Raw genomic sequence first — 27,923 nt, forward strand, 5'->3', positions numbered from 1 at the left:
GAAATGTTCCGTTTAGATAAATCGAGAGGGGAAACTAGGCCAACACTGATTTTTGCAGGCGAGGAAACCCGGGTCAAAGAAACTAGGGACTTTCCTACAGGCTCCCTGCAAGCTGCGGACAATTGATTAGAAGATTCCGGTTTCACCCGGCCGGCCTGCGGACTCAAGAGTCCCAGGTTCGATTCCTGTCAAGGGCATGTACCTTGGTTGCTGGCACATACCCAGTGGGGAGTGTGCAGGAGCCAGCTGGTCGATGTTTCTCTCTCGTGGATGTTTCTGACTCTCTGTCCCTCTCCCTTCCTCTCTGTGAAAAATCAATAAAATATATTAAAAAAATAAAAGATTCCGGTTTCGCCTGGCCCGCGTGGCTCAGCGGTTGAGCGTGGACCTATGAACCACGAGATCATGGTCCCATTACTGGTCAGGGCTCATGCCCAGGTTGCAGGCTCTATCCCCAGTGTGGGGTGTACAGGAGGCAGCTGATCAATAATTCTCTCTCATCACTGATGTATGTCTCTCTCTCTCTCTCCCTCTCTGAAATCAATAAAAATATATTAAAAAATAAAATACATAAAAAGATTTAGGTTTCCTCCCTCCCTATTTGGCCTCATCCTGTTGGAATATGAAGCAGCCTGAAATCAATGTTGAAGGGTTTGGTTGGTAGGAAGGGGATGAAGTGGTGGATTAAGTCTTTGAATTTGGGGCATCAAGTTGTTTTGCTTCACAATCCCCACTTGATTCCGTACCTATTCAAGCAGCACACGTTTCCCTTGATTTTATTTACAAAAACAAAAACCTTTAATATGAATAAAAATAGACACACATAACAGATTCTTTGTAAAGAGCAGCAATAATCAAGGATCATCCTCCTTCCCTTGTCCCTGAAAACAAGCCCTTTTACCCGGTCTATTTCATCTCACCCTATCCTGGGTCATGAGGTTCATCTCTGTAAAGTGAATAAGATCTGTTCTCAGGGATTGGGGGAGACAGAGGGATGACCTTTCAACATGGAGACAACTTTGGCCTTAAACAATGAATGGGGCTCCCAAAGCATGCCAAAGGTAGGACAAAAAAGGGGGAGATTCAAAGGACTGTCACACAGTGGGATCCTCTTCTCTCTACTGTAACAATCTTCCTAGCCCTACCTAGGAAGGCATTGGTTAAAATGCTGACCCCTAGCATGACCTGCCCACTGTGAGCTCTCAGACTCCCAAGGAGAGGGGTCTGTGGTTCAATGCACCACAGCAAGTGCTTTAATCATGAATCGTGGCTCCAGCAAGAGGGAATCCCTCCCCTTCCTCCTGTTTTCCCCAGAGAAAAGGGAGGCGGCCCACATCCTTGAAGTCCCCTGGCTGCTGAGTGGGCGCAGGTGGCTGGTAAGGATCAGCCCAGATGTCCACAATCTTGTGCAAGGCGGAAAAGCGCTCCTCCAGCTCTGGCCCCTCACTCTGCATTAGCAGGTTTGCTAGTTCCCTGCTTAGGTCCTGGATCATGTCCTTCCTTTCTGGCTTCCCAGGCTGGCCTGTGTTGGGGACCACAACAGGGTCCCGGAGCTCCCCACTAGGCCCAAGGAGGTGCTGGTACCTCTTTTGCCACCGGCGGCAAACCATGGTTTCACCCACTGGCTTCTGGCTGTTGTGTAGCAGGGCCAAAATGTGTCGGCATGGCAGGTGGTACCGTTGTTGAAAGGAACAGCTGCAGCTACAGCCATCTTTGCTAACCTGGTGAGAGTCCTCCAGCAGCTTAATGTCCACTGAGGAGCCAGCCGTATCCATCAGGTGGGTCGAGTTCTGTGCCACCTCCCATTCATTGTAGCACAGCTTATAGGCCAGTTCGAAGCCACTCTGGTGCAAGGTGTCTAGCATGCCACCCTGGAAGGGCTGCACCTGTGGCTGCTGCTCCACCTGCACCTGCTGTAGGGGTGGCTTTGTCTCTTTCAGGGGGCGCCTGCTGAGGCTCCCTCCACAGATTTCAAAAGGCTTCTTGGACTTTGGTAACATGCTTGCTGGCCGGGCTTTCTTTGACTTGGGAGGAGCTGTGGGCAAGTTTTTCACACCTTTGGTATTAAAGAAGTCGATGTAATCCACAAAGCGGAGGATGCAGTCCAGCAGGGACTGCTGTTTCCTAAAGAGACTGGACACCTTGCTGGCGACGATGTCTAGGCTGTCCATGTAGGTGTTACACGCATGCAGGCCCTTCCTGACGTGCATGTACCACAGCAGTTCACAGGAGAACCAGTGGGTCTGCAGGAAGCTGAAGAGCTCCTCATCCAGTAGGGCTTGGGACATCTGACAGAGATTCTGCAGGCTGGCCTCAGAGGTGACAAACACAGCCTCCCGTAGCGCTTCCTTCATGAGACTTTTAAAGGATGGATTTGCCGAACTACGATGCAACTTCTTCTCTAGGAGTCGGGTTGTGTGGTAGATGGAAAGGAGAATGCGTGCAGCAGGGAAGATTTCCTGCAGGATGGCTCGGTGAGGGAAGGATGGGTCCACAAAGATGACCTTGGTCTTGGGCCAATCTGAGTTGAACTCTGTGAAGATACCCAGCATCTTGGCCACAGACGTGGCTGTCTCGGCCCTGAGCACAGCAAAGTGTACCACTCGACTCTCTCGCTCCTTGTTCTCCACCAAGAACGCGTAGAGGATGTGGCCCTGGGCATTCCCCACCCGGTGCAGCAAGAGATTCTCTGGGAAGCGGACGAACAGGTTGCTCATCTTGCTGCTCTGAAAGCTGAGCCGGTCCAGGTCTTGGCTGTTGCCTACACTGAGGGAGGCCATGGAACCCTCATCCACCTTAAGAAAGTTCTTCATCACTTTCGCTATCTTGGCCAGGTCAGAAGGAGTGATCCCCTCCCGCTCTGGCTTTGAGTCTGCTTGGACCTCACCTAAGCAAAATGAAGGTTCAGCCGGGGGCTTCTCAGCCCTGGTAAAGTCTTTTTTAAATGTGGGCTGCTCAGGCTCAGATTTCTGCAGATACATTGTCTTTTGAGATTCAGCAGTGTCTCCTTCAGGATCCGCAGTTTTGGAGTCAACATGTATATGCTGGGTGTTGAGTTCACTGATAAATAATCGATCCAGTTTCTCACTGTACTGCAGGAGCAAGTATGCTGGGCACATGTCCGCCTCTGGTGTTCTCTTCCTGTTTGACTGGATCCGACTACAGACAAATTTCACCTGCACATATCTGGGGAGAGTAGAAGGGACAATGAGAAAGGTGCTGACCACCCTCTTTCTTTTACAAGACAAGGCCCTCTTGGACTTGGACTTACAGTAGCTGATATATTTTCTGGAGACCACAGTGCAGTGTGGGATGTAGGGAAGGAAGATTTATGTTTACTCTCCAATCCCAGAGTATGCAGCTCTTTCTTCAAGACCCTATCTAGCTAAAACGCCCTTCATTTTTATCTACTGCAGTTCTAAGCCCCAACTCCTTTCATTCACTCTGTTGCCCATCTGTAGCTGCCGACAATTCAATCTGAGCAAGATACAAAGGAAAACAGGTAAGAGGCAATAGCAGAGTACCTAGCTGGTTACTGTTTAAAATGTTCCCTTCTGCCGAAGCCGGTTTGGCTCAGTGGATGGAGCGTCGGCCTGCGGACTGAGGGGTCCCGGGTTCGATTCCGGTCAAGGGCATGTACCAGGGTTGCAGGCACATCCCCAGTGGGGGATGTGCAGGAGGCGGCTGATCGATGTTTCTCTCTCATCGATGTTTCTGACTCTCTATCTCTAAAAAAAATAAATTAAAATAAAATAAAATAAAATAAAATAAAATGTTCCCTTCTGCCCGGCCAGTGTGCTCAGTGGTTGAGCATCAACATATGAACTGGGAGGTCAGGGTTCGATTCCTGGTCAGGACACATGCCCAGGTTGCGGGCTCAATCCACAGTAGGGGTCTTGCAGGAGGTAGCCCATCAATGATTCCCTCTCATCATTGATGTTTCTCTCTCTCCTTCTCCCTTTCTTTCGCTGAAATCAATCAATCAATCAGTAATCTATACATATAAAAGCCAAGCGACCTGAACTCCAGAATGACTGGAACAACTGGTCCCTATGATGTGCACTGCGGCTAGCCAACCAGCCCAATAGGGGAGCAGCCCCTCCCCCCAGCCGGCCCGGCCCCCAACCACCCCCCCCCCCAGATTGGGGGTGGGGCCAGATGGCCAACCGCCAGCAGCCCCTCCCCCCCAGCCCTGCCTAATGGGCCCCCATGGGAGGGGGTCAGCCTGACCCCACCCATGCATGAATTCATGCACTGGGCCTATAGTACTGTATAAAGATCTAAACTTAAAAAAAAAAATGTGCTGAAACCGGTTTGGCTCAGTGGATAGAGCGTCGGCCTGCAGACTGAAAGGTCCCAGGTTCAGTTCCGGTCAAGGGCATGTACCTGGGTTGCGGGCACATCCTCAGTGGGAGATGTGCAGGAGGCAGCTGATCGATGTTTCTAACTCTCTATCTCTCTTCCTTCCTCTCTGTAAAAAATCAATAAAAAATATATTAAAAAAAAAATGTCCCCTTCATTCCTACCTTTTGGGAGCCACTGCCTACTCCAAACAGCAAAGATAAAAATGACCCTGTCCTGGCTGGTCATTCAGTTGATTTGAGCATCATCCAGTACACCAAAAGGTTGGGGGTCCAATTTCTGGTCAGGGCACATAACTAGGTTTTTGGGCTCTATCCCTGGTCAAGACTCACACAGGAAGGCAAGCACTTGATGTTTCTCTCCCCTCCACCCTAACCCTCTCTCTAAAATCAATGAAAGCCCAGGCCCATGTGGATCAGTTGCTTGAGTCATGTCCCTTACACCAAGAGGTCACTGGTTAGATTCCAGGTCAGGGCACATGCCCAGGTTGCAGGATCGATCCTCAGTAGGGGGAGTGCAGGAGGCAGCTGACTGATGTTTCTCTCTCTCTAAAATCAATAAAAACATATTTAAAAATAAATAAAATAAATAAAAATATTTTTTAAAATAAAAATAAATAAATTAAAAAGCATAGCCTCAGGGGAGGATTAATAAGTAAAAATAAAAAATAAAAAAGTGGCCCTTGGGAGTCAGGAGTAAGGTTAAGTCTGGGCCTCTTCTCTAAGACAGAGATGTCTGTTCACCTTTCATTTAAAGGAAAATGTCCACATCCTAAGAGATTTTGAGAACCCCTGGGCTAGATCATCTTAAGGGTTCCTGCTGGTTTTCCCATTCGAGGAGGAAAGTGATGATTCAAAGGAGAAGGGTAACTAAATTGATTATCTGCTCTTTCTTCCTATCACCTTTCAACCCATGCTTCAAGGCCCAAATCAAGTCCCACCTTCTCCAAGGAGCCTTTGTAGATGCCCTCAAACCATGGTAATTGCTCCTTTCTCTGTATTTATAGCATTTATTTAAAATAAAAGGCTTAGCAGCTTCTCTGGATAGCAGTATACCTACTGGTTAAGCAGTGGAGACACTGGAGGCTGACTACTGGATTTGAATTCCAGCTCCACCACTCAGAAGCTATTTGACCTTGGGCGATTCACTTCACCTGGGTGTGGTTTCCACATCATAAAATGAAACGATCTTATTAGGGTTGTTATGAGAATTAAATAGGCCACACTTCTCTAGTGTTGACAGAAAGTTTTTAAACCTCCAGTTGGAAACAACAACGGATTAAGATATAGAAATAAAACCGTAATAACATTAGTGTTGGATTGCCTTAGCCCCTGCTACCTATTCACCATATTGAAAATGCATACCCCTGAGTCGCGGTCTCCACACTTTAACCACTGAGCAACCAGCTAGGGCTCTTTTATTTATTTTAATAAAAGTCAGCTACTGATATCACAGCTCTTATGCCTTGTGACATTCACCTGGGTGTTTATGCAGTACATTCCAATTGGATGGGGCTGTCTAGTTATTCCTCAGTGTTTTCCAAGCACCTAACATAATGCTCGCTATTCCTTCATCAAAGATCTGCTGGATAAATGACTCATGGACCACTCGTGGGTGGAATGGGTCACACCCCTGCCTCCTCAGGAAGTGTCTTGGCCCAAAGACTAGAGGAGGGGAAAAAAATCTCAGCCTCTGGCATGACCTGACACAACCTGGACATTTCATCAATCCCTTTCTAAACACCCTATGCCAGCCGGTGCTGCTTGCTCGCCCTGTGGGGCAAGCTTAGGAAAACAGGATATGCCAGGACCACAGTAACAGGGAGGAGGGGCCCGGGCCGCAAATGCACGTGTATGCACAGTGCTGGGGCCGCAACACCATCCCCACCGTGGGGCCATGAAAGGGCTGGAGCAGCCCTGTAGTATGGCACAACCGTGAAGGATGACTGTGGTGTGGCCGCTGCCTATGTCTCCAGCTGCGTTTACCACCCCCTCACCATCTTGTTTTTGTGTGTGTAGTCAAGCTGTCTACAGCTTCCCATGTTCACTAGGCTGTGTATCACCTCTGTGCCTTGGCTCATGCTTGGTTCAGTCTGGAATGCCCTTCCCACCAGTCTTCGTCTCACAGCTTACTCATTCCTCAGGACTATCTGCAAACATCACCTTCTCTAGGGAGACTTGCCTGAGCCTTTAGATCGGGCCCTTCCCTTTTGATGGCTCAACAGCCTAGCATAGCTCTAGCTCATCAAATTATATGGACTTGATGTGCTCTTAGCACATTTGTTCAACTAGTCCAAAGAAAGATAATGGTGCCAGCCATAAAGCTCTTTCTACCTTTCCTGGTTCCATTAATGACACCAATTCCCAGTGTAGAAAGCTTGGCACTCTTTTTCTCCCCGCCCCCCCCTCCCTTTTTTTAATGTTACAGAGAGAAACATCGATTTGTTGTTCCACTTGTTTATGTATTCATTGGTTGGTTCTTGTATGTGCCCTGACTGGGGATCGAACCTGTAACCTTAGCGTGTCGGGACGGTGCTCTAACCAACTGAGCTACCTGGCCAGGGCTGGCATTCTTTTTAATTCCTCATTCTCCATGTATCTATACCAATATGTTAACCAGACTTTTAAAGTCTATGCTACCACTACTATACGTATTACAGATTATTATATGCCAGGCTGCATGTTACTCTCTAAAATACATAATTTTATACAATGAAAAGGGTCCTATTATCCAAATTTCACAGTTGGGGAACCAGGCTTAAAGAAGTTCTTCTCAAGGATGAAAATCTGGAATTTAACCTTCCAGTTAAAATGGAAAGATATGGGATTTGAACTAAGCCAGCTTGGATACAGTCTGCGTAGTTAACTATTATGCTGCCTGTTTTCTTTCTAAATATTTCTCCTTTCTCTGAATTCTCCTTTACCTTCCTCAACACGTTGGTTGTTCAGGTTCAATAACTCCCTTAAAGATCTCTAACCTTACTGTCCTCGTTGGCATCATGCTTTTCAAACTCAGTGGGGACTAGGTTGAAGCCTGTTATTTCTTCCTGCTTCCCTTAAGCTTTTTTTTTTTTTATTGAGATATAACTTTCATACTTGGAAGTACACATTCTTTTGTAAGAATTCTTTGATTGTTTTAGTTATTTTAATTTGAACTTATTTCTGTCTCTCAAGTTAAAGCAAAGATTCCCTTCAAGACAAGAATAGGGTTTTAGATAGTCATTTGTTGGTATCTGCTAGGGATTGGTTCCAGGAACCCCAAGAATATAAAAATCTGCATATGCTTGCCCTGGCCAGTGTTGGTTAGTGGTTAGAGTGTTGGCCCATGCACCAAAGGTCATGGATTTGATTCCCAGTCAAGGGCATGTACCAGGGTTGCAGGTTTGATCTCCGCCCCGGTCAGTACATGTGAAGGAGGCAAACAAACGATGTGTCTTTCTCACATCCATGATTCTCTCTCTCTCTCTCCTCCACTCCCTCCCTTCCTCCTTTCCACTTTCTCTAAAAATCAATGGAAAAAATATCCTCGGGTGAGTATTAACCAGGAAAAAAAAATCCACATATGCTCAAGTCCCTTATATAAAATGGCATGGTGTTTGCATATAACCTATGCACATCCTCCCACTTACTTTATATCATCTCTAGATTACTTATGATACCTAATACAATGTAAATGCTATGCAAATAGTCAGTGTACAAGTGTCATTGTTTAGGGAATGACAAGAAGAAAAAGTCTATACATGTTCAGTACAGACACAATCATCAACCATCAAAGGCCTGACTACACAGTACATGCCAGCAACTACATACCTTTATTTCCCCCCAAATATTCTCAATCTGTGGTTGGTTGAGTACATGGATGCAGAACCCACAGATATGGAGGGCTGACTGTACTTTTAAAAATCTCCCTTAGTGCTTATCTCTAAGAGTGCTCAACCAGGATCTAAAGGGAGTCATCCAATTTTGCTGATTCTTTCTAATCTATGTTGTAGGTATTTGTATTCCCCTACTTACCTGTGACCCTAGTGTACTCCCAGTGCCTGGCACTGCACCAGGCACAGACTGGGGACTGTAAACACACATACTGAATGACCTTAATGAATGTGTATGATATAGAAATTCTTCCCACAACATGAGTAGAATACTAGGAAGTTCACTGGGAGAGTTTGGTCAGATGACCTGGCTTCTAGTCTTATTAACCATAACTTTGAACAAATCCTTGGTTTAATTTCAAACATTTACTGAGTCCTACTATGTACCAAACACTGCTAATTGCTCAGAAGGCTACATACACTAATTAGATATTCTCTACTCTCAGTCTAGTGAACAGAAAAATTATTAGATGGCCAATAAAGCCGATATTAAGTGGTGAACGATTAAACAGAGGTACAAACAATATACTTAGACAATGGAACCTCAGTTCTCAAACTGAATTTGTTCCAGAAGGCTGTTGGAGAAGTGATCTGTTCGAAAACTGAATCGTTTCTTTCCCATTAGAAATGATATAAATTGAATTAATTGATTCCAGACTCCTAAATGATTCCCTGTTTTAACCTTTCTTATATACAGTACATGTCTAAACTCTATTGTTGTTCTCACAACTTTCCTTTTCACTTTGCAGTTATCACTAACCTTTTAGGACCCATGGTGACTTACTGTACCTAGCTACATATATAAAAAGACAGCGACCAGTCGCTATAACGACTGTAACCACCGGCGCTATGCTGCCCACTGTTGCTGACGAACCAGCCAGATCAGGGGGTGGGGTCAGCCGGCCAACCTCCTGCGGCTCCTCCCACCAGCCAGCCCCACCCCCTGATCAGCCCCCCCACCCTTATCAGGGGCAGGGCCAGCTGGGGTGGGGCTGGCCGGCTAACCTCCCACAACCCATCCCCTGGCCTCTGACCCCAATCGGACCCCCCATGCCATCTGGGGGCGGGGCTGGCCTGCCCACTGCCCCTCCCCCACAGCTGCCCCCCTCCCCCCGCCCCCAATCAGGGGCAGGGCCTGCCGGCCAATCGCCCAGGGCCTCGCCCCTCAGCTGGCTGGCCCTGATCAGGCCCGAGTTGGGCCGAGTTGGCCGACACCACCCATGCCTCTAGTTTAATAATAATAAACAGTTCGATTCCCCAACAGGGCACATGCTTGTATTGTGGGCTTGATCCCTAGCAGTGGGTGTGCAGTAGGCAGCTGACGGATGATTCTCTCGTCACTGATATTTCTCTCTCTCTCCCTTCCTCTCTGAAATCATTAAAAATAACAATAATAATAGCCCTAACCGGTTTGGCTCGGTGGATAGAGCGTCGGCCTGCGGACTGAAGGGTCCCGGGTTCGATTCCCATCAAGGGCATGTACCTGGGTTGCGGTCTCATCCCTAGTGGGGGGTGTGCAGGAGGCAGCTGATCGATGTTTCTCTTTCTCATCGATGTTCCTAACTCTCTATCCCTCCCCCTTTCCTCTCTGTAAAAAATCAATAAAATATATATTAAAAAAAAATACACTCTTCTTTAAAAAAACAACAATAATAAACAGCAACAAAAGCAAAAAAAAAAAACCCATGAAAATATTCACAGCACAATTTCTTGAGATGTTAGCAATGCGAGGTTTAATAGTAAACTTACTCATACTCTCAAATTTTCTCCTTTATTTTTCACCTGAGAGACACACGTGACTGATCATACAGGTATCAGCATGAAAGGGTTGTTGGTCGAGAACTGAAGTTCTGTTTGACAATCAAAACATTTTTTCTGTTAACTTGGTCAAGAACCAAATTGTTTGAGAAGGGAGATGTTCCAAAACCAAGATTTGACTATTACTGAATAGTGCTCACCTTGACTATGGGAACTAGAACAGATTAACTAAAACTTCTGATTCATTTCATATAAGATTTGTATCCTTGTTGTGTGTAAACTGCACTGGAGCAATGAGTACAATTTTTTATAATTGTATAGGAACAAGTACACATCCTGTTCCTATATAATTATATATCTTGAGTTAGGAACAAGACTCAGTCAGAAGATCTAATTTAAATTCCAGCTTTACCACTTAATTGTGTGAATTTAGGTAAGTCACTTCACTTCCTCTAAGCCTCCAAATCCTAATCTACAAATATGAAACTAATAAGAGTACTGGTTTATAAATAATCAGTACCTAGTCCAAGAATAATCAGTACCAGTAAAAGTGAATGCATTTAAAAGGCTTAGACAGGATCTGTTGGTTGCCATCCAACATCCATTTGTCCGCTTCTCCCATAGAGCAGCGGTTCTCAACCTGTGGGTCGCGACCCCTTTGGCGGTTGAACGACCCTTTCACAGGGGTCGCCTAAGACCATCCTGCATATCAGATATTTACATGACGATTCGTAACGGTAGCAACATTACAGTTATGAAGTAGCAACGAAAATGATTTTATGGTTGGGTCACAACATGAGGAACTGTATTTAAAGGGCCAGAAGGTTGAGAACCACTGCCACAGAGCTAACTGCTTCAGGCTTAGTCTAAACTGATTAAAGTAATCTTATTAGAAATGGGAATGGAGACTGGCCCAATTCTGGACAAAGAAACATGGTAGGAAATCTGCAGGACACCAAGGAAGGCTTTTTCTTCTGGATGTGACTCCTGCACTTGTGCCACATGGGAAGCCATTCTGAGGCAAAGCTGAGACCTGCGATGGCGGAGTGGAATGAAGCAAAAAGCCTGGGCCGCGACAACAATCCCCTTCAAAGGGCCACCTCTGGGCTTCCAAGAAGTCAGGCATTTTGAGATGGTTTCCAGTTAATTGAAGCCAAAAACATCTTCAGAAACAACATTTCATAGTAAGTAGAAGGAAAAAATATTTGAATGGAATTTTATCTTAAAAAATGAGACTACCCTGGCCGGTTTGGCTCAGTGGATAGAGCGTCGGCCTGCATACTGAGGGGTCCCGGGTTCGATTCCGGTCGGGAGCATGTGCCTTGGTTGCAGGCGCGTCCCCAGTGGGGGGTGTGCGGGAGGCAGCTGGTCCATGTTTCTCTCTCATGGATGTTTCTAACTCTCTATTCCTCTGTAAGAAAATCAATAAAATATATTTAAAAAAATGAGACTAAATGCATAAAAGCATAACCAATGGACATAAGACACTGGGGGGTACGGGAGGATGGGGGAAGGTCAAGAGGGAAAAAAAGGAGACATATGTAATACTGTTTGTAATACTTTAAGCAATAAAACAAAATTTTAAAAAATGAGACTAAAATTATAAAATTAGTATATTTAACAAGATATAAGTGATAATGGCAGCTATATGGCAATTCTTAGAATAACTGAAAGTTTAAACTGATGCTTGGCTGGTCTGGCTCAGTGGCTGAGCGTTGACCTATGAGCCAGGAGGTCATGTTCTGTTTTCTATCTCTCTCTCCCTCTCTGAAATCATTAGAAATAATAATAATAAACAGCAACAAAAGCCAGTCAGGGCATAAGCCAGGGTTGTGGGCTCACTCCCCAGTGTGCGGCGGGCAGGAAGCAGCTGATCAATGATTCTCTCTCATCATTGATGTTTCTCTCTCTCTCTCCCTCTCCCTCCCTGTCTGAAATCAATAAAAATATATTTAAAAATAATAATAATGAAGTGTCAACTGTTACCCTGGCAGGTATGGCTGTGTTGGTTGAGCGTAGTCCCTTGCACTAGACGCAGGGGTGGGCAAACTTTTTGACTCGAGGGCCACAATGGGTTCTTAAACTGGACTGGAGGGCTGGAACAAAAGCATGGATGGAGTGTTTGTGTGAACTAATACATGTTAACACTGCTGCTGGTGAAGGAGCGGAGGGGAGAGCAAGAGAACCCTCCGCTCTTTTGGCTCCGCGGGCCGGATAGAACAGCCGAACGGGCCGGATCCGGCCCACGGGCCATAGTTTGCCCACGGCTGCTAGAGGGTTGAAGGGTAGCTGATTTGATTCCTGGCTGGGGCACATGCTCAGCCAGGTTTGATCCCCAGTCAGGGGCGTGAGGCAAATGATTGATGTTTCTCTCTCTCTCTTTCTCTCTCCTTTTCCTTTCCTCTCTCTCTCTCTCAAATCAATAAAAATATATTTTGAAAAACTAAGTATCAACTGTTTTTTTTCATGGTATATTTTCCCCTTCTGTCTCACATTTGCAATATGTAAAGGTTGGTTTTACCAAAATATTCCTGGGCTTTATCATGTTTCCCAAGAACCTAACTTAATTTTTTGCTATGTAAATTCCTTGCTTTTCAAGTTCCTATAATATCATCATCTTTGCTTGATTCCCCTTCTCCATCTGTTAACTGATATAAGGCTGAGGGTGATGTAAGGATTCACCAAGTCCTACAGCTCTTGGGTGATGTGTAATTTCAAGTTGGCAATCATTTTTATTTGCATTGTATTACCCTGATGCTTACCACATTTATTCATTAGCCAGAAATTGACTACCAAAGATGTTGATGGGACTGGTGAGGATAAGCAGGAAGGAATGAGTCAGCACTGACTCATTTTGTAAGTGGCCAGTGTATTAGCAAGATTTTTGTGTTATGATTTTTGCTTTCCTACGCAGCCTTGTGACTATGGACACATGGAAAATGAAAACTCAGCCAACAGGGCTCACAGTTCAAAGGATGGGGTGAGGATTAAATAAAACAATGCCTGTAAAGTTCTTCGCAGAATGTTTGGAATGAATCCCAAAAGAAGTTTAAAAAGGTAGCTATTGCTATTTCGGTCTCCCGCCTCCGTAGCAGCGAGAGGAGCTGCCTCCACATCTGCAATGGATGGTCATTCAGAACCGCTCCAGCTTCCTGATCCAGAGGAAGACGTACAAAACTGAACCCAATCATCTGAAGGCCCTCAACTGACTCCCTGCGCTCTACCGGCCTGACTCGCTTAAGACAGCGGGTCATCATGAAGCAGAGATCGGGACAGCGAAAGCCGGCCGCCAGCGACGTGCGGACCACCGTTGCCAGGAATGCGGGGCCGCCAGAACAGCATTCAGCACGGGATCCATAAGAACATGGATCCGGCCTGGCAGCCGGCTCAGCGCAGCCGCAGCCGCATCCGCAGGGCCAGCGCCATCCTGCGCAGCCAGAACCCCCTGATGGTGAAGAGGAAGTGGGCTGCCCCACCAAGAGCGCCTGAGCTCCCCCTCCCCCCAGAACAATAAAGGAATCAGCCAACTTTCCTTAAAAACTGAAGGGCAATGAAGACAGATATCAGAATATTTCACGGATTGTTTGAAGAATATCAATCCCCCAAAAGACAACAAAAAGCCCCACAACAGCCATGTATAAAAATATGGGATGGGATGGGAAACTGCGTATAAAACTATAGAATCTACCCAGTCACTGGGACTTCCGGTCATTTAGTGGTAACGCCCTCAGTACATTTCTTTGGCTCTCTTAAATATCTACCACTTCCTATCACGTACTACAGTTACATCTTCGGCAAATGTTTACTTAGCCTCTGTTTCAGCCACTACATGTATTTTCCCATATATATATATATATATTATTGCAGAGAGGAAGGGAGAGGGAGAGAAACATCAATGATGAGAGAATCATTGCTCGATCAGCCGCCTCCTAAAGGGGATCAAGCCCTGACCGGAATCGAACCTGGGACCCTTCAGTCCGCAGGTCGACACTCTTCATTGAGCCAAACCAGCTAGAGCTTTTCTTCTTCTTTTGAATGTTTTTATTTATTTTTAGAGAGAGAGGGATAGAGAGGTAGAAACATCAAAGAGAAACATTGATCGGATGCCTCCTGCATGTCCCCTACTGGGGATGGAGCCCTCAACCTGGGCATGTGTCCTGACTGGATCTGCACATGGCTGCCCGTGACCTATTGGTTCGTGGGTCGACACTCAACCACTGAGCCACACCGCTGGGCTACATGTATTTTCTTACTTAATTTCCACTATACACTCCTCATTTTACAGAGGAATACACCAAGCGGCAAAGGTTAAAAAAAATCTGTCTTTCGGACTCCAGAGCTCTCACTTTTTTTAAAAAAATATATATATTATTGATTTTTTACAGAGAGGAAGGGAGAAGGAGAGGGATAGAGTTAGAAATATCAATTCAGCTGCCCTCTGCACACCTCTTACTGGGGATATGCCCGCAACCAAGGGACATGCCCTTGACTGGAATCGAACCTGGGACCCTTCAGTCCACAGGCTGACACTCTGTCCACTGAGCCAAACCAGTCAGGGCAGAGCTCTCACTTTTAATCATTTTGCCAGCTTTTCCTAAACTTCCAGGAATCACATACCACTTTTTACATCTGCCATGGCCACCCATATAACATTTGCATTATTATTTTCAAATGGTTTTCTTTAAATCAGCTCACTTTATTTAATAGGACATTTATGTTTGGGTACTAACATTATAGTTACTATAGCCAAAACCGGTTTGGCTCAGTGGATAGAGCGTTGCCCTGCGGACTGGAGGGTCCCAGGTTCGATTCCGGTCAGGGGCATGTACCTGGGTTGTGGGCACATCCCCGGTGGGAGATGTGCAGGAGGCAGCTGATCGATGTTTCTCTCTCATCGATGTTTCTAGCTCTCTGTCTCTCTCCCTTCCTCTCTGTAGAAAATCAATAAAATATATTTTTAAAAAAATCTCACCTGTCCACTAGTAATATGCGTATTTGGTTGCGAGAAATGTTGCACTCTGCTAAATTATCTCCCAAAAACCTTTCCTCCACCCTCCTGGCAGTTCCACATGAGAAGTGTTCATTCCACACATCCATATACCATTCAAAAAGCCCAACACAGCGTACAAGACTATTCTTTACAACATCCCAACAAACAGCCCACCTGTCTCTGCTGGAGGCCAGGGCTGCTCACTAATTCACTTCCTCGTAAACTAGCTCATTCCACTCAGCGGGTAGAGACCACCCTTTACCCATCTTTGTATCCCAGCTCAACACCTGTGGGCAAACATTTTACCCCTTACTAGAAGTTTGTTGAATGAAATAATAAACAAGTGAGATTAAAAACCTGTTACAACCCATTGGTTAAGTAGGGCAGTTAAGAGCTCTGGCAATAAACAGGCTGGACCTGATCTTCAGTCCTAACACCTAGGTCCTAGGTGCTTTCTTATAGATACTAGTTTCTTGAAATCCTACCCTACTCCCTGCTCCAACATGCCCCCTCTTTTCTGCCAATTCCCATTTTTCTTGGCTGTAACCATACCAAATTCAGACTTCCCTGGTTCACACCACGTGATTTTGAAGGTGGGGGTGATTTTTGTTATAGGTTCTCTTACTATTTTCCTCTTCCAAGTCTTTTTAAAATATATATGTGTGTGTGTGTGTGTGTGTGTGTGTGTGTATATATATATATATATATATATATATATATATATATATATATATATTGATTTCAGAGAGGAAGGGAGAAATAGAAACACCAATAATGAGAATCATTTATCAGCTGCCTCCTGCACGCCTCACACTGGGGATCGAGCCGGCAACTTAGGCACATGCCCTGACTGGGAATCGAACCGTGAACTCCTGGTTCATAGGCCGATGCTCAACCACTGAGCCATGCCAGCTGGACTGTACATCTCGTTTATTTTTATTTTATTTTATTTTTTTTAATTAAAAATATATTTTATTGATTTTTTACAGAGAGGAAGGGAGAGAGATAGTCAGAAACATCGATGAGAGAGAAACATCGATCAGCTGCCTCCTGCACATCTCCCACTGGGGATGTGCCTGCAACCAAGGTACATGCCCTTGACCGGAATCGAACCTGGGACCCTTTAGCCCGCAGGCCGACGCTCTATCCACTGAGCCAAACCGGTTTCGGCATGTACATCTCTTTTAAACATTAATCACATACTAGTCAGTTTACTAGAGTCCAACTCTATCCCATCTTAAGCTCCCCCTCAAATATGTTTTTAGTGATTTAGAGAGGAAGGGAGAAGGGGAGAGAAACATGAACAATAAACATCAATTGGCTGCCTCCCTGCCTCCTGTACGCACGGAACTTGCAACCTGGACATGTGACCGTCCAGGAATCGAACAGACAAGCCTTTCAGTGCACAGGACAACGCTCAGCTAACGGAGCCACACAGCCCAGCGCTATCCCGCCTTACGCTCTTTGAGGGCAGGCTGGCTCCTTATTCATCTTCGTTATCTGTACCCAGCACAGCACTGGGCTTCAGAGCAGGGGAAACGACACAACATGCCTCCCTAGACGGGGACTTTGGCCAAACATCTCAACACAGAGGCCTCAGATGTACTCTGATGTTCAATTTGTAAAAAGTGGAAAAATTCACCTACAGCCTGGATTTGACTTGTCTTGCCCCAAATTCTGGCAATAATGGATCTTTATTTTCACACGGCAGCCATCAGCTGGAGTTGATTAAATAGGCCTGCTCTCCACGTCAGCGCATTCACACTTCTGTTGTCCCTAGCACAAAGGCCTGGTGTTGGCTGTTAATTTCATCATCCTTTTTTCTTATAGTAAAATTAGAAGTAAACTTTCTTCCACTGCGTTGTTTCACCTGAACCCTGAATGCATTTGAGTTTTCAACCTTCTAAGCCTGTTTTCTCATCTACTAAATGCGAGATAACATTTATCTATAATTGTCTGTGCATGGGGGAAAGAATGTACAGACCAGAGAACGCTGCTTGCCATGCGACACTGAAAGTGTTTGCGAAACGGCTGTTCATCTCAGGAGCTCCAGAACTACTTCAAAACCGAATGAATGAATGAACCAACGAACGAGCAGAACTAACCGACAAACGACCACATTACTGCTTTGTAAAGAGGAGACTGGTGAAGGAAATGATCGCCAAGGCATTTTTATCCATTTTGAAGGCCATATTTTGTGTCTGGGATACCGCAGGTGCTCAGGAAATGGGACAAATTGCAGTGATTATGAATTCCATAAAAGCTGTGAATGTAGGTGAGTGAGTGACGCTGAAGTGGGATGGTCAAAAACTAATGCCTGTGGAGGTTTTGCTCTCCTTTCACCCGGCATCCAGCAGGTGCTTAATGACTGCTTGTTGAATGCGCAGAGAAACAAGGGCCCAGTGGCACTCCCTCCTCCAGGTCGCCCTCCAGATGGCAGTGGGCCTCCTCCCCACCCTCCTGCGCCGCCCCCACCCCGCCCTTACAGGATGTCCTCACGGATGGAGGTGCCGTGGTTGAGGTTGTGGCAGCGGACGGAGACGCGGTCCCTGAGAATGAAGGAGCAACTGTTCTCCTTTTTGTAGAGGCTGAAGCACTTCCTGAAATCCTCGTAGGTCTTGAAGCAGCTGCCCAGCTCCATGGCTGCCGCCTCAGCCCACGCCAGGGAATGGCCCTAAGATCAATACCAGGGGTCAGAGGTCACACTATGAGGGTCTACAGGCCGCCGTCGGTCCAGAACGCCTTCGAGCTCGGCCCCAATTGGTGGCCAGCTGTGAAGCTCAGGAGCCCCAGGTCTGAGGCGGTAAAAGAGGCTGGGGTCGCCCTTGCTATCTGACTGAGGGGAAATGACGCTAATCCCTCTTTATCAAGCCCTGGATCCGCCCCTCCAATCACACACGGAATTCTCAGACTGACACTCATTTTCTCCAATAGCTAGAGAAAGATAGCCACGCACCCGCAGACTGACAGGAGCATTGTCCAATCATAATTTGCATCCCTTATTCTCGGGGCTTGCAGACTTCCGGTTACTGGAGCCAGCTGCGGGAATCTGCGAGTTCCGCGCACGTCTCCGCGCGTCGGGTTCAGCGCAGAGTCTCCGGCAAGTGATCGACATGTCGTCCCCGCAGACCCCGGAGGATGGGCAGGGCGGTGGCGACCCCCCCGGGGACCTTCGCAGCGTCCTGGTCACCAGCGTGCTCAACCTCGAGCCGCTGGACGAAGATCTCTTCAGGTAGCCTGCCGCATCTGGCCCGCACCCCGCACAGGGACAGATGCTCCTGATCTCGACTGCACCACCCCGTAGCCTTCTGCTCGTAGTCTCCTGGAAGAAGATGGGCTCTGCGTGGGATGCAGGCTCTGTCGCCATTGGGAGAGAACTTGTTCCTGACAGCTGCCCTCGCTGCCTGGGCTTACTCCCTCTCCACGCCGGGTCTGCGCAGTGCCACCCCTAGGAGGCCATGGCCCTCTGGGCAAATAAAGTGGTGACCTTAGATATCCTTCTCAGCAGCTTCCCATGTCTCTGGGAACCAGTCTAAAAAGGGGTGCGATTAGTCCAAGGGCTAATCAGGTTTAAAACGTACCCTCAGCTCCTTGCATATTCACTATCCTTTCCCTCTTACAAAACCCATCCCCACCACCACTTGAGGTGTGGTAGCTCCGTACTCATCCTGAGGCCTGAGCCATTTTCCTTCCCCACACACCTTACATTCTTGACTGCAGCTGGGGATTTTACAGTTTGAGCCTCCAAGGCTCCTAATGGCTTATTGGGAGCTATTTAGGGTGTTAACTTCTCTTCCCCCTACTTAAGAAATTACAAATAACTTCCTGGAGGGCTATTTACAATGCACTATATAAAAATGCCTAGCTGGTTTGGGCCTTGGAAAGCCAGAGACCCAAACCCTTCAGCCTCCATAAGGTTCATGCACTCGGCAAGCCCCTTTCACCTCTGGGCCCCTAGTTTTCTCATCTGCACACTGAGGGGATTACACTTGAAGACTGAGGGCCCTTTGAGCTCTAAACCTAGTTCTTGGGTTGTCAAAGTTGGGGGGGGGGTATAAGTGGCAGGCCTTGATGCAGTCCACCCTAGCTCTTGGGGCTCATCGTATCCCAAGGCCGTCAGAGGCTTCTGCCTTACCCTGGTATGGGCAGTGAAGACATACTAGACTTGGGGTCAAAAGACCCAGCTACTGCTAAGGATTAGCAATGTTTACCTGGGTGACCTTGCTAAAGTCACCTTCCCTCGCTGATCCCTATTCTCTACTAAAATATGGGGGTTGGCTCCTTAAAGTCCACAGAAGGGTTAGGCAATCCCCAAGGCCTTGAAGATGTATGCTGTCACGTAGAATGATGTAAGAATATTTGGGGAAAGGGCTTTTACCATATTCTCAAAAGGATCCCAAACTCCAATAAAGTTACGAGATCTGCACTAGAAGCTCAATGATTGTCACAGGATTTTGGCCCAACCTTGAAGTCTTTCCTGCTTTCTCTTTCTCCCCATAGAGGAAGGCATTACTGGATACCCACAACCAAGCGGCTGTTTGGGGGTCAGATCGTGGGGCAGGCCCTGGTGGCTGCAGCCAAGTCTGTGAGTGAAGACATTCAAGTGCATTCCCTACACTGCTATTTCGTTCGGGCAGGTAAGCACCCCCCTGCCCCCAACCCAGCCCTGGAGGCCCAGCAGCCACTTCTTCCTGGCCTTGGGGGGCTGATTTAGGAGAGAGAGGACTGGGAGGAGACAGTGGGGGATTGGGGGTTGATCTCCATCCACAGGGAAGCCTGGAGAGGAACAAGGCCTGGGTGGAGCCAAGAAGAGCCTTAAGCCTCACAACTGCTTGTTATCTGGCCCCAAAAGACACAACACTGGCTTAACTACTCCCTTGGGTCTTTTGTTCATTGTTTACAAACCTCTAGTAAGTACTATGCTGGAATCCTGAGCAGTGCGGTAACCTCTGCTAGGACTGTGGAGGTAGGTGCCTTGCCTTGGAGAAGGAAGAGCACCAGCCTGGGAATCCAGAGACAGTGGGTCTAGTTTCAGTACTAATTAGCCATCATGCCACCTTGAGCGAGGTTACACCCCTCCCTGAGGCTTGGTTTGCTCATCTCATCAGAAAAATGGATGAGGGCGGGACAAGTGTGTTTCCTCCAGATGATCTCAACAGCTGCTTGCAGCTTAAAGGAGCAAGAAAGTAATCTTTTAAAACCCAGGCTCTCCTTTGAGAAACAAAAATCTCACTTGCTATCCCTCCCTTTCCCTCACTCCTAAGGCAGATGTCCCCAGTTTTAAGAGTCACACTGCCTTCTGCATAGTCCCATCAGCTGAGAAGAATGTATGGAACTTAACAATATGTGATTCATATTAAGAAAACAATAGTGAGGTTTCCCCCTTCCTTTTACAAATATAAAATATAGTGTGTGTGTGTGTGTGTGTGTGTGTGTGTGTGTGTGTGTGTGTGTGTGTAATCTCTTACCTTTAAGCCAATTGGGAGCAAAAGTGTCCTCTATTTCTTCAATTTGGTTGTAAGCTCCAAAGTGCTAGCCTTTTGATATTGCAATCCTTCTGTGTCCCAGATATTATGCTAACCACTTTACAGTTATGATCTCATTCTTATAAAAGTCCTGAGAGGTATGCACACCATGATGATCCTCATGTTATAGACGGGTAAACTGCTCAGAGAGGTTAAGTGTCTCTGGTAAGGTCACCCAGCTAATTAGCTAGGGTTTGAATGCAGGGTATCTGGCAGTGTCCCTTCTGTTCTGTGCTGTTGGGAAAGAAGAGTTCCACTTGTACTGGGAGCATCCGTATGACAGGGTCCGGTGTTCTCGCTGTATCTGCAGAACACGGACCTGAGCAGGCCTCAGTCAGTAGCTACCAAGCAGAAAAGGAATGGAGAACGAGTAGCAGAGGTGCCTGTCCAGCCATGGTGATGACAGGGCCTGTGGGGCGCACTCAGCCTCACCATGTCCCCGTGTCCCCTACAGGGGACCCGAAGGTGCCAGTCTTGTACCAGGTAGAGCGGACGCGAACAGGGGCGAGCTTCTCAGTGCGCTCCGTGAAGGCCGTGCAGCATGGCAGGCCCATCTTCATCTGCCAGGCCTCCTTCCAGAAGGCCCAGCCCAGCCCCCTGCAGCACCAGTTCTCCATGCCCGCGGCGCCCCCACCGGAAGAGCTGCTCGACTACGAGACCCTCATTGACCAGTACTTAAGGTGAGAGGCCGGGAGGCTCAGGACAGTGTTCAGACTGCAGTTGCTTCCTGTTCGTGGGTCATGGACTCCTTCAGTGCGTCTTGACTATTTAAAAATATGGACTAGGAAAGATGATACCGGAATGCATTGTGTAAAGGTAGAATCCCTGTGTGATAGGTTAGGTTCAGTTGTGTGTGGGTCAGGATGTAAAAGGCGGGCTTATGATTCAGCCAATTCAGGTACAGTAGTTTTACTGGTTGTTAAAATATTGGACTACTTCTTTTTTTTTTTTTTTTTTTTTAACTACTTGGCAAATACTCACCTCTCTAATCCCTGAGTGACTACCCCTTCAAGGTCACATGATCTGGCAGCCTAGGAGGTAATGCCTGGCAGGGTGAGGGTTCCTGCTGCCTTTGCCTTAGTGTGTGTGAAATATTGTAAATGTCACCTGGTAAAATATATTTCTTACTTAGAGCACAGTTGATAAAGTCGGGGAAATGCCAGGCCAAGAGAAAGAGCTCTGGCCTCTGACAGGACAGACACATGGATTCTGGCCAGGGCTGTGCTCTGTTAGTGCCCATTTGCTCTGGGGCTCTGCCCAACTCCCCAGCCTCTCAGAGCCCTGCTTCTTCATCTGAAAAATGTATGTTTCTGCCCTGCCTACCTCTCAGCTGTATGAGGGAGAGTGCCTCGGTCTTTGCTGGCTGGGGAGGCAGCAGGGTGTGATGGAGCAGATGTGAGTTTGAACCTGGGAAAGGTCTAGGTTCAAATCTAGACTGTCTCTGCTAGCTGTGTGAGTTTGGGCAAGTTGCTTTCCCACTCTGAGCCTGTGCCCTCAATTATAAAATAAGGCACTTAAGTGTTCAGTAAATTGTAGTTATACAGTTGACTGACAGGAATAAGCTTGGAGCTTGGTTTACGGTCGGAGCTTAAAAATGTTTGCTGTAATGTTCTTTTTTTTTTTTTTTTTTTTTTTTTAATTAAATCTTTATTGTTCATATTATTACATTTGTTCCTTTTTTTCCCCCCCATAACTCCCCTCCTCCCAGTTCCCGCCCTACCCTCCGCCCTCACTCCCCACCCACTGTCCTCATCCATAGGTGCACGATTTTTGTCCAGTCTCTTCCCACATCTCCCACACCCCTTTCCCCCCCAAGAATAGTCAGTCCATTCCCTTTCTATGTCCCTGATTCTATTATAATCAACAGTTTATTCTGTTCATCAGATTATTTATTCACTTGATTCTTAGATTCACTTGTTGATAGATGCATATTTGTTGTTCATAATTTGTATCTTTACCTTTTTCTTCCTCTTCCTCTTCTTAAAGGATACCTTTCAGCATTTCATATAATCCTGGTTTGGTGGTGATGAACTCCTTTAGCTTTTCCTTATCTGTGAAGCTCTTTATCTGACCTTCAATTCTGAATGATAGCTTTGCTGGATAAAGTAATCTTGGTTGTAGGTTCTTGGTATTCATCACTTTGAATATTTCTTGCCACTCCCTTCTGGCCTGCAAAGTTTCTGTTGAGAAATCAGCTGACAGTCGTATGGGTATTCCCTTGTAGGTAACTGAGTTTCTTTCTCTTGCTGTTTTTAAGATTCTCTCTTTATCTTTTGCTCTTGGCATTTTAATTATGATGTGTCTTGGTGTGGTCCTCTTTGGATTCCTTTTGTTTGGGGTTCTCCGCGCTTCTTGGACCTGTAAGTCCATTTCTTTCACCAGGTGGGGGAAGTTTTCTGTCATTATTTCTTCAAATAGGTTTTCAATATCTTGCTCTCTCTCATCTTCTGGCACCCCTATAATTCTGATGTTGGTACGCTTGAAGCTGTCCCAGAGGCTCCTTACACTATCCTCGCATTTTTGGATTCTTTTTTCATTTTGCTTTTCCGGTTGGATGTTTTTTGCTTCCTCGCATTTCAAATCATTGACTTGATTCTTGCGCTCCTCTGGTCTGCTGTCGGGCGTCTGTATAATATTCGTTATTTCAGTCCGTGTGTGCTTAATTTCTAGTTGGTTCCCCAATATAAGATCGAGGGTCTTATTAGTTTTCGTGTAGAGCTCATTAAGTTTATCGGCAGCTTCTAAACAGTTCTTGAGAGACCTTAAAAGTGTGGTTCTGAACTCTATTTCTTCCATTGACAATTTTGTCCTGTTTCTTTGTCTCCGCATTTTGTTATGCTTCCTTGGTGCACCCCCTAGTGGTCTTTGTTCGCAGTCTTATAGATAAATCTTGATTGCTGTAGCTAATTCCAGGGAGGGTTTGACCTCCAGGCCAAGTGGCTATGAGATTCAGCTGTGTCAGCGGTGAGAGAACTTCTGTCCTCTAGGGAGGTGCTAATCTAACCTTTGCCTGAGGCTATCCGGCAAATGCCTCTGTGCAGGGCTTGGGCAGGGCGGGTCGAACAGGATCAACAGTGTGGGCCGGAGAGAGCAGTTATGGCGGCTCTCAGTCCTGTCCCAAGGGGCTCTGCCTCTCTGAGTCCCAGCACCCGCTGCAAAGCTCAGAGAGAAAGCTGCACTCGCTCTGACCGAAGCCAGACAGTCCTGCTTCTTCCGCCTGAGTCTGGGTCCCTAAAGACTCGCCCGGATCTGGAGCTCAGAGTCTGCGACTCCCTCCCGATTGAAAACAACAACCGCGCCCTCCGCCGCCAGCCCGCTCCGCGCGCTCCGCACCTCAGAATTTGACTTCAGCACTGCGCCTCCTCTGAGTGTCCGTATGCGTTTCTCTTTCCTCCTAGTTGTAGGACTTCCACTCAGCCAGCGCCCCTGTGGTTCTGGGTGATGTCCCTTCCGTTTTTTTGGTTTCACTTTTGAAGTAGTTGTTCAAAGCAGCAAACTCCGGCGTTAACCTATGCCGCCATCTTGGTTCCTGTAATGTTCTTAAAGGTCCCTAAATCTAGAGCTGTGTTGTCCAGTAAGAAAGCCATTAGCTACACAGGATTAAATTAATTAACATTAGGTAGAATTAATAGTTCTGTTCCTCGCTATTAACCACACTAACCACATTGCAAGCACTCAGTAGCCACATGTGGCTAGTGGCTACCGCCGTGGACAGTGCAGATACAGAACATTCCATCATCCCTGAAGGTTCTATGGACAGTGCTTGAGAGGATAGGGCTGAAAATGGAAATCCTGGTGCGCACTAGGGTGGCTGTTACTGGGTGAAGGGGCTCCCCTGGCAATGGCTCTTTTCCCCATGGACACAGTGTTCTCAATTGCTGAGGGTTAGATAACTCAGTCCCAGTTGGGCAGCCTGGTTGCCAAGTGTTTGGAATAGTGAAGTGGTTAAGAGTATGACCCGAATCAGGCTGCCTGGGCCCAAAGCCTGCCTTTACTTCCTCAGCAAGCTACTTGGACTCTGTGCTTATTTCATGTCATCGGGGGAGGGGGGGTGACCATTGCAGCTGTCTCACATGGTTGTTGTGAGGAATGGGTTAATGTGGGTGAAATGCTTAGAACGGTACATATTGGGCTGCGCCTCATGACTACATGCATTATCTTGTCTTCTCCACGATGTTTATTTATCAGGTAGGTTACTGTCATTATCCACATTTTGCAGATGGGAAAATAGGCTCAGAGAGATGACTAACGTGCAGAAGGCCACATAGCTCATAAGAGGCAAAGAATGGCTTCAAATAGTTGACGCTCCTGCCTGCCAGAGGAGAGGGAGACTTTCAGGCTAAGTCTGGACTCCTTCTGGAGGAAGGAGGCGAGTCAGAATAAACAGTTCCGAAGATAAGCTTCCCCTCTCTTTGGGTCTCCTCAAGTCCCTCAACCCTTTACTTTCAGGGACCCTAACCTCCAAGAGAAGTACCGAGTGGGCCTGAACCGGATTGCTGCCCAGGATGTGCCCATTGAGATCAAGCTAGTAAACCCATCCAGCCTGAGCCAGCTGCAGAACATGGAGCCCAAACAGATGTTCTGGGTGCGAGCCAAGGGCTATATTGGTAAGAGGACCTCCTGGACTGGAAGAGAACACTCTCCAGGGGTCTAGGCCTGCATATTATTTGCTCTGTGTGGCCTTGGGCACGTTACTTCCCCTCTCTGGGCCTATTTCCTCATCCCCATGATGGGGAATTTGGCTCATCTTCTCACCGGGGCCCTACTAGGCCTTTGCATGGGGAGAATGGGAGGTGACTGTAATCCTAATGTAGGCCCTTTCTGGGAAAGGCAGGCACACTGCTAATCTTAAGGTGCCTGTGTGGGAGATTTGGGGAGTGAGGGCTCCATCCCTGCCTCCCTCTCCCCCATCACATACACCTTGGGCCAGGTGCCCTCGTGCAGTGAACAGTCTGCATAGCTGTGCATGGCAGCCCCTGTCTCCCCCACCTCCCTGCAGGTCCTGAGCTGTAGAGGCCAGGAGCCCAGGGCTGATGGGACCGGGACCTATTGCAGGGGAGGGCGACATCAAGATGCACTGCTGCGTGGCTGCCTACATCTCGGACTATGCCTTCCTGAGCACAGCACTGCTGCCCCACCACTGTCAGCATAAGGTGCACTTCATGGTCTCTTTGGACCACTCCATGTGGTTCCACGCCCCCTTCCGAGCTGACCACTGGATGCTCTATGAGTGTGAGAGCCCCTGGGCTGGTGAGTGTGGGGCCACAGGGGACAAGGACACTGGCCTTGGGGTGGCAGGGAGCCTGCTTTCTTGGGTCATGCTGTTCCCCACCCACATTCTATGGGGCACTGCACAGGGCACTTTCTCTCCTGCCCCCCCCCCCGGGCTTTGGCATCCTTATCTTCAAAATAACAGGGTGAGGCCGGAGGACGGGGCACATAATCAGCTCTTAATTTCTGTAACTGCTGGGAATATGGTCTACTTTATCTCAGAGACCCCAGTTCTAGTCCCAGAATCACTTCAGAATCTCCGTCTGATCTTGGACAAGTCCTATCTCCTCCCCGAGCCTCAGTTTCCCCCTTTATTTATTTTTTTAAAAATATATTTTATTGATTTTTTACAGAGAGGAATAGAGTCAGAAACATCGATGAGAAACATCAATCAGCTGCCTCCTGCACACTCCCTACTGGGGATGTGCCCGCAACCAAGGTACATGCCCTTGACCAGAATCGAACCTGGGACCCTTGAGTCTGCAGGTCGACGCTCTATCCACTGAGCCAAACCGGTCAGGGCAGTTTCCCCATTTAAATAAACAGAGTTGTATTAGAGGAGTAGCCAAACCTGGTGGCCACTTCAGGGAGCTTTTTAAAAATTGATTTTCAGATTCTAAGATTCTGACTCTGCAGGTCTTAGAAGAGGTCCAGGAAACTGTATTTTTAAGAAGCTCCCTAAGTGTTCTGCCGATTACCCTGGTTGGCTCAGGGCACTCTACGGTTTCTAAAGGAACCTCTGCTGGGACGCTCCTCATCAGAGACATAGAGAATCCCAGGCTCATTCATCAATGTTGGCTGCCAGGGCCCTGGATTCCTTTCCAAAGAAGTACTTTTCAAATGAAAACGGTTTTGTAAAACAGAGACAAAACTTAAGGGGCTCTTTATACTCAGGGAAGGGGGACTCTTAAGTACCAATAGCATCAAAAATAAACAAAACAAGCCAACTAACCAACAAACAAAAAGTACCAATAGCATCACAATACAGGATCAACAACCTTGAAGTTAGGATACTTGGTTTTGGCCTGATTCTTATGGCCAAGTTCCTGCGCCTCTGAATTTTAAGCTCATCATCCAGGAAAGGGGACAAACCCTTCTTCACTTGGCTGTTGTGAGGACTAAGTGAGCTGTACTACGTGGAAGGGACCCGGCACCAACTCAGGCCCGAGGCTGACAAGGGAGAGGAAATCTGCAGGTGCGAGGAAGGGGTGGCCAGACTTCATGGCCCCAGGTCCTCTCCCTTGAGCTCCTTTGTCCCCTCGGGGTTGGGGTGCTTTTCATATAATACCAGCCTGGAGGGACTGGTTTGATTTATTATAAAGGGAACTGATGGGTTTCCTAACACAAGTGGCCAGAGGCCGGTAGATCTGCTTAGCCGAGCTACTGATGGAGACTGTTCTCAGAACTCCCACTCTGTGCTTGTGAGGAAGCCCGAGGACATGTAAAGTGCTTTTAAACTGTTCTCTGGGGTTCCCATGGCTACCCCATGACTGAACACGTTAGGCTCATAAAGGGGCACAATACGCAGTGTGCCCTTGTGTGGGGCAGCCCAACCTGGACTACACCCTTCTTAAGAAGCCCGCTTGGCTGTGCTAAAGGAGAGAGAAGGCTGTTCTTACCCTTCTCACCCACAGGTGGCTCCCGGGGGCTGGTCCGTGGGCAGCTGTGGCGTCGGGACGGGGTGCTGGCTGTATCCTGTGCCCAGGAGGGCGTGATCCGAGTGCAGCCCCCGGTCACAGAGAGCAGGCTGTAGCCAGAGGTACCAGCTTGGCCTGGGCTTCAAGGATCTCCCTTCTCCCCCCACTCCTGAGGCGAGGCAGGAATTACAGTTGAGGGCTGGGCTTTGTCCCTCACCCAATAAAGAGGCTGCTACCACTGGACCTGCTGGCCTTTCTTCCCTGGGCCAGAACTGCAGCCCTCCCGCCAGCCATCAACTCCAAGACTCCCGAGTCCTGGCCCTTACTCGTCTCCTTCACTGGCTTGGAGGCCCAAGGGAAAGGGAACACTGACCCTGGCCTGGGGCAGAGCCCCAGCTGTGCATCTGCTGAAGAGTGCATCAGACTTCCTCCCTGCACCATCCCGGGTCCCAGGCATCCCCAGCCAAAGCTTTTCCTGGGCCCAGCCCAACAGAAGAGCCACGTTTCCT

At 47.5% G+C, this 27,923-nt stretch overlaps 2 protein-coding genes and 1 pseudogene across 4 annotated transcripts; 2 read left to right on the forward strand and 1 right to left on the reverse strand.

The window, feature by feature from the left end:
* Positions 1-774: 774 nt before the first annotated feature.
* Positions 775-20,964, reverse strand: ZSWIM3 (zinc finger SWIM-type containing 3). Of its 3 annotated transcripts, none has more exons than XM_059706911.1 (2): positions 20,450-20,964; positions 775-3,186 (listed from the first exon to the last, which is right to left on the reverse strand). In XM_059706911.1, the coding sequence occupies exon 2, from the start codon at positions 3,117-3,119 to the stop codon at positions 1,254-1,256; it is 1,866 nt and encodes a 621-aa protein (XP_059562894.1). In that variant the 5' UTR covers positions 3,120-3,186; positions 20,450-20,964; the 3' UTR covers positions 775-1,253. The 3 variants fall into 3 exon arrangements, with proteins under 3 accessions (XP_059562894.1, XP_059562892.1, XP_059562893.1); XM_059706909.1 differs by lacking the exon at positions 20,450-20,964 and adding an exon at positions 17,468-18,027; XM_059706910.1 differs by lacking the exon at positions 20,450-20,964 and adding an exon at positions 3,272-3,531.
* Positions 12,790-13,523, forward strand: LOC132240114 (large ribosomal subunit protein eL28-like; annotated as a pseudogene).
* ACOT8 (acyl-CoA thioesterase 8) lies at positions 18,011-27,657 on the forward strand. The gene is made up of 6 exons (XM_059706923.1): positions 18,011-18,213; positions 19,482-19,618; positions 20,961-21,186; positions 24,956-25,113; positions 25,562-25,756; positions 27,412-27,657. The coding sequence occupies exons 1-6, from the start codon at positions 18,095-18,097 to the stop codon at positions 27,528-27,530; spliced, it is 954 nt and encodes a 317-aa protein (XP_059562906.1). The 5' UTR covers positions 18,011-18,094; the 3' UTR covers positions 27,531-27,657.
* The last annotated feature ends 266 nt before the right edge of the window (positions 27,658-27,923 follow it).

The sequence above is a fragment of the Myotis daubentonii genome, chromosome 8, assembly GCF_963259705.1.
Source record: "Myotis daubentonii chromosome 8, mMyoDau2.1, whole genome shotgun sequence".
NCBI lineage: Eukaryota > Metazoa > Chordata > Mammalia > Chiroptera > Vespertilionidae > Myotis > Myotis daubentonii.